Source organism: Coturnix japonica, chromosome 3, assembly GCF_001577835.2.
Source record: "Coturnix japonica isolate 7356 chromosome 3, Coturnix japonica 2.1, whole genome shotgun sequence".
NCBI lineage: Eukaryota > Metazoa > Chordata > Aves > Galliformes > Phasianidae > Coturnix > Coturnix japonica.
In genome coordinates, this window is record NC_029518.1 from 72,936,233 (window position 1) to 72,950,565 (window position 14,333).

General features: G+C 37.7%; 1 protein-coding gene across 2 annotated transcripts in view; it reads right to left on the reverse strand.

Annotated features, from left to right (window-relative positions):
* Positions 1 to 14,333, reverse strand: part of MEI4 (meiotic double-stranded break formation protein 4) — a 62,469-nt gene that overhangs the window by 23,097 nt on the left and 25,039 nt on the right. Inside the window, exon 4 of one of the 2 annotated variants that reach the window (XM_015859059.2) lies at positions 6,279 to 6,410. The exons of the other annotated variant lie outside the window; for it this stretch is intronic. Within the exon in view, the coding sequence (XP_015714545.1) occupies positions 6,279 to 6,410 (132 nt within the window). The remainder of the gene's footprint in view (positions 1 to 6,278; positions 6,411 to 14,333) is intronic. 2 annotated transcript variants of the gene reach the window in all.

Sequence of the window (14,333 nt, forward strand, 5' to 3'; positions counted from 1 at the left end):
ATGAATGCAATCAACAACATCTTAATCCTAAATTTAATCAAACCATACAAATTATTTTTTGCTCTATCTGGAATACTTCCAACATTTCCAAGACATTCTCTGCTGCACAAATCCTGAGCATCCAAATCTTACTCTCTAGCTTAACACCAGACCACACCACTGATACTCAGATCTAAACGAAGTTGGCTGCTGTTGCCTTTCTCCCTCAACATAAACCTAGCACAGCAACCCCTTCCTGCATCTCCAAATCTCCTAGGAGTTGCAAATACATTAACAAACTCACTTCTCATTCTTGCACTCACCCAAACCCAAGCATAAATTACATTCATAGACTTAACCATGGATTGAGAAGGCTGCATCAAGAAGGCATAATTAAAACCGATACTACAAATTCATAAGCCCTTGGCATGACAACTCTATCAAGTCCATAAACATGTTCAACTTTAGCTTACCGCATCCTAAACCCATGTTAGAAATCCTGCAAATCCTGGGAGTTCCTGCTGTCCTGAAACCTACCTCCCACTCTGGGCACATCATTAATATCCCTGTTGCCCTGCCATCCCAAGCCTTAAACCAGCCAGGTAAGTGCTGACACCAAAGATCTTGTCTAACTACTGAATTAGATTCAACCTACTACTCACCTCAGCCACACAAACCAGAACTCAAACCCTAGCTACAAAACAAACCTCAAACAGCCAATCCTTTCAGTGCAGACACAAAATCTCTTGATCACTTGTACATCACTCAAAACCTAGCAATGAGGTCTGCCCCTTTTGGAGCCAAATGACTGCAGTTCCTACTAGATGTGGTGCTCACTGCAGCTCATCAGCAAAAGCAGATCCAAAAACAAACCACCACCACAACTGTTGTCTAAGATAGTTTCAGCTCAGGGCGTATCCAGGGAGTTTGTCCTAATACAGCTCTGGCCTGACTAAAACCTAGGCAGCCATATAAGCACAGCTAGTTAAGATGTGGCAAATATTACCTTTCAGTCTTTTTCCTCTTTGCTGACAACCTTATTTTGCAATCCTAAACCTAAATCAGGTGCAAGTCCACTGCAGCCATTCCTACCAACAAACAACCTAAGCCAAGCCATATGGTCCCTTGAAAATGCAGAGCTCAGCCCAAGCACACAGAAAAATGGATTGCAAAGCAAAAACACTGCTTATCAAAGAACATGTAAGGTTCAGAAGCAGTATTTCTATGCTTGATGAAACAGCACAGAAGATGTACCATTGCGCACGTGCTTTGTGGTTATATCTCACAGCACTTTTAGAACATTTTAGAAAGAACAAACATCAGCTAATCCTCTAGATATTATGATTTCAGCAGTGATGACTATGCATAAACTCAACAGGTTGATAGCCACAGCTTCAAAGATAGTTTTTAACAAAAAAATTTAGCTACAAATAAGGTCCCAATGGGGCAGGCCAATGCTATAACTCTTTATGGACAGAACCATCCTACATATTTAGAGAGGGAAATAAGTGTGAAGCAATCCAAATACATTAATGTGTCCTGTAAAAATATATCAATTTCTCCTCATGTAATCAGTATCTGGCTTGATTCCCCAACACACCTGAGCTGTTTTGATTTTATGTCATCCTCAATTTTGCCAACAGCTGTCCTATCACCCCTTAGCTTTGTAAGAACACTTCTCAACTCCTTTCTCCCCAATGCTATCATTTCATGATAGTATGAGAGGGAGTAGAGAAACTGTACGAACCATTTTTAATTTTCTGGTTTTGACATGCCATATTATTTTATATGCATCTTAAAATCTAATCTTTAATAGGGAATGACATATGCCACAAAGGTAGGCGTATGTTTCAAAGATATATGACCCTCTTCTGACATACAGTGGATCCTGAATCATTCTTTCACTGCTGCCTTTTAGGGGAAAGATTTATGACTTCACAGATATGCATCTCCAAACCAGGTATGCATCTTCGAGGGGAAAAAAAAGATCTACTGATTATTATATAAAACTATCAGTTCCTTTGTTACCAGTAGCAGCAGTAGTCACATGGAATAACAAGTAATTCTGTACTTAGCTATAACACTCACTTTCAGCATTCACAGTTTGAAGTACGTTACAATCTGTGTTTACCAGCTTAACAAGGAAAGAAATGACATCTTAAGAAGGAAAAACAGATGTCCAGATGCCAGTTTAATTATTTTCATGAGGTCTGCATAGCATAACTCTCACTTCTTTTACATGGATCAAGTATTATTAATTTGATGTGTAAGTAAAAGTCAACAGCAGAAACTGCAAAAATCCAAACAGGCTGAACAGTCAGTCATTTTAGTATCTTTTACAGTCACATAACATGTTCAGCTACTTCTAGTCAACAACTTAAGCCACTTTACACCATATCTGGGAAAAGTAGCAGGGAATTTTTCTATTCCACATAAATGCTCTGCTACAACAAATAGAGACATATGTCTGAAAAGATCAGACATATGGGTAGAAAGGACAACATAGGGAACTACTTACCTATCAGTCTCATCTATGTGCCAGGGTTGATCATGGAACAGATCCTCCTGGAAGCTATGCTAAGGAATGTGGAAGAGGGAGGTGACACGGGACAACTATCTTGGCTTCACCAAGGGCAAGTCCTGCCTGCCCAATCTGGTGACTTTCTGTGGTGGCATAAATGAGCCACTGACTATCTGGACTTCACTTAGGTCTTTGATACAGTCCCTCACAGCATTCTTCTCTCCAAATTGGAAAGAGATGGATTTGATGGGTGGACAGATCAGTAGATGAGAAACTAGTTGCAAAACTGTACCCAGAGAGCAGCGGTCAATGGCTCAGTGTCCAGATGGAGATCAGTGATGACTGGTGCCTCTCAAGGGTCAGTACTGGAACTTTAATATCATCATCAATGACACTGACAGTGAGGTCACAGAATCATAGAATCATAAGGGTTGGAAGGGACCTCCAGTGATCCTTCCCCACTACCAAAGCAGGTTCCCTACACCAGGTCGCTCCAGGATCTTCACCATCCTTGTGGCCCTCCACTGGACTCTTTCCAAGAGATCCCTGTATTTTTTGTACTGGGGAGCCCAGAACTGGACACAATACTCCAGGTGAGGCCTTACTAGGGCAGAGTAGAGGGGGAGGATCACCTCCCTCGACCTGCTGGCCACACTCTTTTTAATGCACCCCAGGATGCCATTGGTCTTTTTGGCCACAAGGGCACACTGCTGGCACATGGACAACCTGTTGTCCACCAGGACAGCCAGGTCCCTCTCTGCAGAGCTCCTCTCCAGCAGGTCATCCCCCAACCTGTACTGGTGCATGCAATTATTCCTCCTGAGGTGCAAGAATCTACACTTACTTTTGTTAAATCTCATCCAGTAGATAGAGTGCACCTTCAAAAGTTTTACAGATGACACCATACTGTGTATGGCTGCCACACCTGAGTAAAATATACAAAATGCATGAAACTGCAAACATGCATTTCTCAGCAAGCCAGAACTCCAGTTATGTACATTGAACCATATGTACTGCAGGTTGTCAAGATCTAAAATGTTCACCTACAGAGACACCTGCACACAGCTCCTGTAGTTACATATTCCGTCACCTGGAACATTCTGTATTTCTCAGACAAAGTCTGACCTCCATGCTTGCAATGAACATTTCCAGACTGCTTTGTTCCTGTAAAACACTGGAAATTTCCTAAATATATGAATCTTATTCTTCTGATGGATACTTAAAAGCAGCATGTTTTAAAAAGAGATGAAAGAAAGCACCTTAAGTCTTGGTAAAACTATACGAAACTCCTTTTCCAGCCCTGAATTTGTGATTGGTTGATCAAGATCAAATAACCTCCCAGGAAACACTATTAACACTGGATAGGAAAAATATGAATACACAAATTCCTTAATCTGAAGGCAATATGCCCTCGTCAACCCAGTGCAACACTGATGGGAAGAAAAAAAATACAGAAATAAATACATAAAAGACGGTACATCATTTCAGGAACAGAAGGCACATTTTTAACAGTGGAAGGACATAGAAGCAGAGCAGTAAACTTTCTTTACGGAAACATGTTTCTAAATTCTTGAATGTGAGAGAACTAGCTAATTCAAAAAGATCTTCCGAAGGGTGCACAGAGCGTGCTGTTTAAAGAAGGGATACAAGGAAACCTCATTAAGTTATTAACCTTTTTAACACTCATTAAGTCAGAAGATCTTTCTACACTTCCCTTTGCACAATAGTGAAAATACATGTCCTCGTATTAAAGGTGGGAGGCGTTTTGTAAAGGCTTTTGACAGTATAAAATCTGGAAATCTGCATTATGTATTGATAACAGAAAAGATCTGCAGTAAACACAAATAAAAGGTAAGTAAAATGTGACAGGAGACACATAGGTAGCAATGAGTTTACCTGAAAAAAGACCTGGTCCTGAAGCTGAAGAAGTCAAGTAACAAATGTGTTTTGCTGCCCTGATTTTTACTTATTTTTTTAACATATAGTAAAATATGAAGAAACAGACCAAAAAAATGATTAGTTTTTTCTTTGGAGTGCAAGTTCCCGTCCCCCAGAAATTCTCCTGAGTTCTGAAACCAGGACACCTCTTTACACAAAGACGTTTCACACAAAAATCCTGAAGGAAAATAGGAAAGGAAGGTAGGTGTTCCTATGTAAGGGTTACATAGGAAAATAACATAATATATAGAGAGGAAAAACTCTGTGGTATCTTTTAGATTTCCCACTGTACCTACTCTACAGAATAAACTCCTATATCTGGTACAAGCGTTAATCCCTTATAGCATTCTTTCTGCTTACGTTGGTTAAAAAACAAACAAAACTGCAAAATTGTTGTACTCAACAACTAAGGGCATCAAGCCATCCTTGAGAAACAGACATTTAATCCATTTACTATGCCAGCTGATGTATAGGAATTGTTTAAAGATTAAATCACCAATTTTTTAATATTTATGTACAAATCCAATCTTTTATTTCTTCCCATAAACATATAAATTACGCTGCAAGTAATAAAATCAAATTATCATTAGAAAAATCCAAGTTGTTTCTGTGTTACCTTTGTGTTAAAATCATAGATACTAATTTACTCTAATTTTCTCAACTACAAGTAACACAGTTTTGTAATCTTTCCTTTTTATGACTTAGACATCATGCATTACAGAACAATATAAAGACTGCTCAAGCAACACCTAGCATATTTTTTAAGCTGGCCCACAGTGTTGGTGATATACCTATGATGAATATTCATTAGACAAACAAACGACTTCATTTTCCACTTACTAACAAGCTGCATGCTTTCTTTCCATTGACCCTTGTAGGACACTACACAATCAAGTCATATTCCCAAGTGAGACTGTACCGTTTTTAATTAGATATACACCACTGCACAAAAACATATGAAAAATATAAGAAAACCCAAATGATCTCACATGTTCTCCAGATTTTAAAAGGAACATCTACTCTTTCTCTCTTTCTTTCCAACTATATAGTTTAGTTGAAAAAAAATTATGCTGGTTCCATCTATTCAAACTCCACATCATTTCAATATAAAAATGTAAATAAGAAATCAATTTTACCAAATATATTATCTTCACTCCATTTCCCTTTTCATCTCCTACTCATCACAATCAACAAAGTACAACTCAAAGCACTGGATAACATTTGTATCATGTAAATTAATATAATGTGAAGCAACAAATTATATTTGGAAGAAAAATAACACAACTTTCAATCTCAGGTACAAATGGAAAAAGAGAGATGTAATTCTGTGTGGGTCCAGCATGATACCAATGTTGTATGCCTGTATAGCTCACAATTTATATCTTTAATGAATTAAGTTCAACTAACTCTTAATATTAACTCAAGTATTTTTCAAAATACACAGCATGATCTTAGAACCTCTATAGCCTATTATACACTCTGATCACTTTACTTTTGTCCATCAGCAATTTTTATTTTCCCTTCTATCTCTTTTGAATCTGCTGGTAAAATTAGGATTCTTAAACCAGCACATTTGAGAGAATGACCAACTGACTAAAATGCTATGCCGGCACTGCTCAGCAATAGCAAAAGCCCAGTTGTAAATCAATGACATTCTAGCTATAAGTGTAGAACAAAGCACTGTATAGCTGCTGTGTGGAAAGCTAACTCCATCCCAGCCAGACCCTGTACAGCATTCTACAGAATGATGAACTGACGACATTCCATGAAACAAACATGTAGAAAAAACACTCCCCAACACCAAGCCTTGGATGCTGTCCAGAAGAAAAAATGGCAGTACCTGGTAAGCTTGCCACATCTGCTCAGCAAACTGCTGTAGTTCTGATAGCAGAAAAGACACTAAAGAATTTCGAAGTACGTTGTTCCTTCCTAGCAAAACAAGAGTGTGTGACACAGCGTCCAATGCCTGAAACTAAAAAGAAATGTCATCTTTCAAAATCTGCACTCTCTTACCCCAAATAAATCTCTTGAACAGAAACAAGACTTACATGTCAACTGTTTTAAGAATGAAATCAAATTCATTTTTCTTACAGCCTATGTATGTAATTAAGGTAAATATAGCATACTGGAGATATATTTTCTCATATACCTTTATGAAAACCCACTCTTTACCCAGAAATCATGTACTTTAGCCTTAAGAAGGCTGAGAGGGAACTTGATCTAGGTTTATAAATACCTGAGGTGTGGGAGCCATAGTGGTGAGGCTGGTCTGTTTTCAGTAGTGCATGGGGACAAGACAAGGGGTAATGGGATGAAACTTCTTCACGAATGTGCAGAAGAACTTCTTTACAGTGAGGGTGACGGAGCACTGGAACAGGCTGCCCAGGGAGGTGGTGGAGTCTCCTCTGGAGATATTCAAGACCCAACTGGACGCCTACCTGTGTGATGTGGTATAGGGAGCCTGCTTTGGCAGGGGGGTTGGACTCCATGATCTCTAGAGGTCCCTTCCAACCCCTACAATTCTGTGATTCTGTGATACTCTCTTAAGTTTAGCACTACATCATATAAAGAAATGTCTCCAAGGGTGCAAATTCCACAGAGGGCAGCTCTTGGGTTTCAGCAGCCATTGTGCACTTCCTGCTGTCATAGCAAATGAGTGGCATAGACTAACTTTGTCAGTAGGCAAATGAACAAACAAGTTATTTGAAATAAGCAAGCTAAGAGCTATACTGGATGTTTCAGTCAAAAGAGTTACCAAGAATAAACTTGATTAAATGCAAACTGATAGAACAAGCACTGGACTTTCAAGTTTAAACAAATCAGCTTCAATTTGTTGTTTAACTGGCTGTTACATAGGCATGTCTTTTCAACCACAAAAGGAGTTATGTGAACTTAAATGAGATTTATGGTTGCTATTCCTTTCTATTTAAAATAAACAGAAATTATTTTCTTAGTTTCCTGAAGTGTAATGCACAGTCATTATATAATGCTGCAATTTATGTAACATACTGCTCCAGACAGCAACAAAATGTAATTTCATAAAACACTACTAGAATATTTTTTCTAATACATAAATTCTAAGAAAAAAATACATTAAATATAATGATTATAAAACTTTATACCCTTACAGCATTAAATTCAGTAGCTTTTGCACAGCTAACACACTGCAGATGGATATTTTTGACTAACAAAACAGTACTCGGACCTTGTCTTAACCACTCAAAAGCACTACTGTAAGTAGTTTATTCCTCTGGCCAGCTTATGCACACCTATACTTAGACCAACTGCTGGTTTTTGTCTATTTTGTTTGGCTATGAATTTGTGGGGAGGTTCAGGATGGACATTAGGAATAACAACTTCTCTGAAAGAGTGGTCAGGCACTGGAATGGACTGTCCAGGGAGGTGTTAGAGACACCGTCCCTGGAGGTGTTCAGGAAACATCAGATGTTCAACTAAAGGTTCATGTAGTTTAGAGGGGAAACATTGGTAGTAGGTGCACAGATGGACTAGATGATCTCTGAGGTCTTTTCCAAACTTGGTGGTTCTATGATTCTAAGTATATTCACATGCTCAAATGAACCAGCACTTAACTAGTCTGAGTGGGATGAATCTTCCTGAAAAGCTTTTCCAAACAGATGACGGTCAGGAGGGTAATGAGGAGTCACCACTGTGGACTTAGAAAGGAGAACACTTAGCCAACTTGATAGCCTTCTAGGATTAGATGACTAGCTGAATGGGTAAAGGGAGAAGAGCAGCCAACCTGTTTATTGTTAGAGTAATCAGTGATAGAGGTTGTCCAGAGAGACTATGGAGTCTCTATCTTTGGGGGCATTCAATACATGACTGAATGCAGCCCCTGACAACCTGCTTTGACTGAGCCTGCTTCAGTAGAGAATTGGATATCAACAATGAATCCATATTTACATTTTTGCCTTGTTTCAAGGCATTGACTGCCAAGTCAACCGGTTTTAGTTTCTATCAAAATACTGCTACTACCAAGAAAACACAGCTAATGATATCTTTGATTTTACTTAAAAAGCAGTGCTTACACAAGCATGAAATCAATCAGTCTTTAACTTGATGTGATGGCATTCAGGATGCATCAAAGTGCTCAGGTTTCCATGGTTCAGGATGAATACAATTTACAGATTTACTTACTTATTTTCACATTTTAAATGGATTAACTATCATTTATTAGCTAAGGTTTCTAAGAGTTACAACTTTAATAATGCCTTACTTGACACTTACATAGCTATTAGTCCTAGACAATACATTTTTGACTTTTTTAAGCTTATGGAAGCAAAGAAATACCCACAACACTGGCTCAGTATCTTCAGGCATATTTATACCACAGATATTTCAACTGTATCCCAGCAATTTATGCTGCTGAGACTATACTAGTACCATCATGAAACTAGTACTGGTTCCCAGTTCTCTACTGTTCAAGATCTCCTCTCCACAGAACTATAATCTCCAGGACATCACAGTTTACATTTCAAGTTTTCAGGTACATCTACTACCTGAATATAAAGAAATTTCATATGTAAGTTATTTAGCAGGTTATTTAGCCTACAATTCTACCAAGAGCACACATCCCTGAGGAAAGTAACATACAATCACCCTGCTTTAATTTCTCTGTGACTATGGGTCAGTATGGTCACACTCTGCTACAGCAATCTGGCATCTTCCTCTTCTCACCCATTTCCTAATTCCACTGTAGAAATAGTTAATCAGTATTTAATTCCACAATGCTCAGTAGTTGATATAATGCCTATTTACCAGCCTAATACAACCAATCAGCTTGGCTATCGTTTGCCCATTATGAGATAATCTCCTATTCACAATCATAACAACCAAACTTTAGTGAATCTTTGCTATTAACCACAGCTTTGAGCATGTAAACTCCAATTAAATACAAGAAAATTATAAACGACAGTCAAGTTTTTATGATCAACATCAAATCTTCATGTTGACACAGATAAATAATAAATTCCTGATGTTAAAGAAAATTCAGAAAATGTGTATGTATAGCTTTGAAAATCTGCAAAATTAAAATGTTAAAATTAAATGTTCCATAAAAAAACACATGCAGCTATCTCTAGAAGAAAAAAAAGCAAAACAAGCCCAAGTAAAGGAATGAAGAGATAAAATGTGCTCTGAAGACACCTTCACAAACTAATGAGCTTTCATTAGACATTATTCAGTACTCCATGCTTCTTAGACAGGCAAAACTCATTGATTCAACCATGATTCCGAGACAGAAATCAAATAACACAGTCTGCTTTAGGTCTGATAAAGTAGTTTTTCTATGCTACTCTTCCCAAAGAACACTCTCAAAAGAGAATCTTTCAAAAAAAAGTCTATATTCCTTCTACTTTGGCAAGAGTTACCATTTTCTAGTAGGAATTCTGTAGGAATAGGTGATAGGGAATCTTCAAATTTAAAGCATAGGCCTCTACTAAATGAAGTACATAGGGATTTTATAATGATGGTACTTACGGAACTTGAGATATGAGTATTGATGCCTCTGAAAAATCCCACCTGCTAGTGATTTATTAAAGAGCACAGATTCAATATTGCATTTTGGTGCATCTCTTAGTACATTAAAAAAGGGGGAAAGGAAAGAATAAAAAAAAAAACCAAAAACTCTCCTCAGAGGCTGTATATATTAAAAGCACACCAAATTTATATCAGATAAGGATTCGTAAATATTGAAGAAAAGCAAGACTTCATCCTTCAGAGTGATGTTCAGACATTGCTAGTTAAACTCTAGAAGCATTCAGAGTAGTAATAGTTCAAATAATATGCAGTTTCATTAAAAATAAAACACTTCCTCGGTTCTCAAATCTATCAAACAAATATTAAAAAACAGAAATCTTTTAATCCCTTGAGTTGGTATAGATGAAATAAAACCTGCGCTGTTCAGGATTTCTCAGTTAGAAGTAGCCAGAAAATAAGTTTGCAAATAAACAAACAAAAAATATACCAGAAACAAGAAAATAATGGAGTCTGGTAGACTCTTTGCTCCTAACCCTCATTCCACACTCCAGCTCCCGCCCTCTCTCCTTGTTCCTGATGATGCACAGCAACCTTTATCAGGCTGGGAAGGATGTGCGTTGCCAAAATGAATATACAGTATCAATGCTTCTGCTTGCCTCAAGCATATTGATTTGGTCTCTCCTGCAGCCTGTCAATTTTAAAACCTACTGGAAGGTGTTTTTGACTTTTCACTCCTCTTTTTACGCAATTTCAAACTGGTCGTTTTCAAAAGTTACTAGTAAGTAAAAGAGTGATCAAGACAAACAGCACTCAGGCTTGCCTCCCCAGAAAATTGGGATAAAAATCTTTACATATGAACTACATGTTTAGAATATGTTAGACTTTCATATGCTTTGAAATTAAAAGGTTTCAAAATTGTTAGTTCTTATGCAAGCAAAATAATTGCTTCCTGAATTTCGTGATTCAGTATATATTATGAATATGAAAATTGAACCTTAGCTTCTTTTCAGAAGTTTACAGCTTTCGCATCAATTAACACCACTTTTCCTCCAAGCAACTGGCATATTTGGCAACATAAGACAAAGGCAAATAATTAAACAGGTAACCTCAAATTATGGAGCAATACAAGTAAAGCAGTATTTTTGACTTTGACTTTATATTACATTTGCACTTTGTTTAGCCCACGCACCCTAACCTTCATGCCTAAATTATCAAGGTCAACTACCAATCACTTATTTACAGAGAGCATCGCTATTCCTTATCTTAACATCGTGCAGTTTCTTTCATTATTTTGGTCTCTGTCATTCATCAACCCCCCCTGCTTACACTGCACTATTTCTCCTGTCCTCCAAACATAGGAATATGTTACATTATTACAATTCTTGGCTTTGTAATCTTCGTTGTGAGCCCTTGCTCTGCACTTAGCCCTTTCTAATCTTGTCCATGCTTCTAAGACTCTTCTAAATCTTATTTTCTCTGCTAGGACTACTAACTAACGTCTTAGTTTCTTTTTTATATTGCAGTACATCAGCACTGTTTTGGTGAGCTTTGGCTGAAAAGCTTTTTGATAGAGTGTGACACAGAGCTTTGTATGCTACTGAAATAAAACGCTACCCAGATAACTTCCTCTTAACTTTCACTCTCAATTAGAGACCACGCTATATTAGAAATTCTACAGCCATAATAACACCATCTTCAAGTCTTTTGTTCTAACCTTACAATTTTACTTTTTTCCCTTCAGTTTAATGGGATACAAATGTATCTTTTATTTCCAATTTTGAATCTATGAGTACAATTTGTGAGTATCTCTGAGGACTACATACAAGAAACTGATCTACAAAGACATCCCGCTAAATACTTAATACACTCACAATCCTTCAAGATCCTGTGTTTTCATCACTACTTTAAGCAATGCTGTATTGGCAGGGGTCAATATTTGAACATCTGCACCTTTTCTGTGATTCATGAAGCAGGCATCTATGCACCTAAATCAACCAAGAGTCTGGGACCAGTAAACACCATCAACAAGAAAACAGTATTAGTCCCACTTAAACAAACAACATTCTCAGAGCAGAGCTCATGTCAATGTTTGCTGCTGATGCTGCTGCCCATTTTTAAAATAACTAGTGTAAGTAACCTATTGATTATTTATAAGCAGCTCTAAATGCAAAGTCTTCCCTGCCTGCAAAATGCAAATTAATTCTCCTCTTGATCCTCCCTTCTTAGCTAGCACTGGTCAGAAGACTGTTAGTGCACAGAACTGCCATCTGCCTGCTGATGCTGGGTGCCCGTGCCACAGTAAAAGATGCAGAAGACTCTAAGCAACAAGAGCTCAGCCAAAAGAGAAGAGCTATGGATTCATTTTCTTAATCTGCAGGCTGCTTAGAAATAGATACTGAATAAAATCACATAAATATGTGTGTATATATATATGTACATGTATATACATATATGTATACATGTATGTACACACATAAATGTGTGTGTGTGTGTATGTATATATATATATATATATATATATATATATATTTCATTTTTAACTTTTAAAAACTATAGGGTGAGCTGGTCACCCTTAAGGAATTTTAAGAATGCAAATCAAAGTCTCATTTAGTTGTTTAGGATTCACAGACAATCTCTGAAAATGAAAATGGATTTCAGATGTTTCTCTCTCAATCTCTCACTCCCTTCTGCTCTCAACGTGCCAGCAACTTTGAACACCACTAAATCCACTAGAAGCAAAAGCTATCTAGCACATACTGTGTTAAGAGAACAGGTAACTTGTTCAGGGTTGCAGATTTCACAGCAGAATTGAGCACTGAACGCTACACAAAGAATATCTTTTGGAACAAGCTTTAGAGAGAACAGGCTCTATAGAGGTTACTTCATTTCTATCACAGAAAGAAAAACACACACCCTACACATACGCACACATACGTATTTCCTACAGAAGCATGACAAATTTAAGCAGAAAAAAAAAGGTTCATTAGCTAACAGGCAAAAGAACAAAGAAATTCCACGGTTCTTGTTATTATACAGTACATAACAAACATTTTAAAAAACTAACCAAAACCTCAATGTGGATTTACTGCAATGCAGGCATTTTGGATACCACAAAAGAAACACATACCACCTTTATCCTAATGGTTGAAAAAACTATTCAGCTAACTTCATCCCATAACTCTTCAAAAACTGTAGCTTTTGTTCATGCTGTGTATCAGCTGAGGATGTCTGAGAAGGTGGACAAAAGTCTCAGAGTCAGATAAAATTTGATTTCATTCACTCCTGTTTAGTTACTCCTATGATCCACTTTGCTGAAGTAAATGAGTCAGTCAATCTGGTGATTGCTTTAGACTGTAGCGATTTACAAGACAATGGACTATGATTACCATTTGACTTAAATAGCTCTCCACGTAGGACAACAGATTGCTGAGAAAAATTAATTCAACAATCAAGAGATTCAAACATTGACTCTTAGTAGACCATAAAATTCCAGCAACGCATTCTAATATTCATGCAAATGAACTGCTGTTCCACTATGTAGGCGAAATTCTCTGGCCAACCAAAACGCACTGTGTCTCAAGAGCCACAATACTCCCCTTTGAACTCAATTAATTTCAGAAAACTGAAGCTCACTAGTTTCATACTTGAGATCTACTGGTGATACGAGTAACTGCTTTGAATTATTATTTGCCTCGGAGCAGGCAAAGTAAACTGAGGAGTCAAGTTCTGTCCCAGCAGTTGCTGACAGAAGTTGCTTGTCTGGGGGAACTCACAGCCACCCACTCTACCACCCAGAGGCAGAGTAGCCATTTCTCAAAGTACAAGGGCAAAAAATAAAAATAAAAAAGGAAATGGTAGGAAAGAGCAAATAACATTTTTTTTTCATTTTGTTAAATGGTGCGGCAATTCATGACTCTTGACAGCATCTTTTGAAGTCAGTATTGATGTGTTAAATAGAGCAAAGAAGAAGCGAACAATCATGGTTCACTGAAACGGGGCTCTTTTCTTTCTGGGCCTGGTTCTAAAGAGATTAGAAGGGTGGGGAAGAGAGTGGAGGGGGAGGGGGCAGATGGGTGAGTTTTTTGTTGAACAGAAACCAAGCACCACAAAATAGTATAGCCTGAGAATCCCACACAGCACACATGTAGTCTGGAATCCTTCAAGCAATGCAGAATTTTGTCTTCTATTTCAGTGATTTCATTCAGTCCTTAAAACAAGAGGTCCAACAAACAAGCACGGGTCTCCCATGGTTAAGTCTAGGGTCTCCTTGCGTGCAACTTAAGCATTAGTTACACTTCAAATTACACTATCAGCAACACCTAAAAGACAACCAGTGAAGTGAACTTCAGTGAAGATGCTGATAAAGTAGTTTGACATCACCAGGGATCACATCATA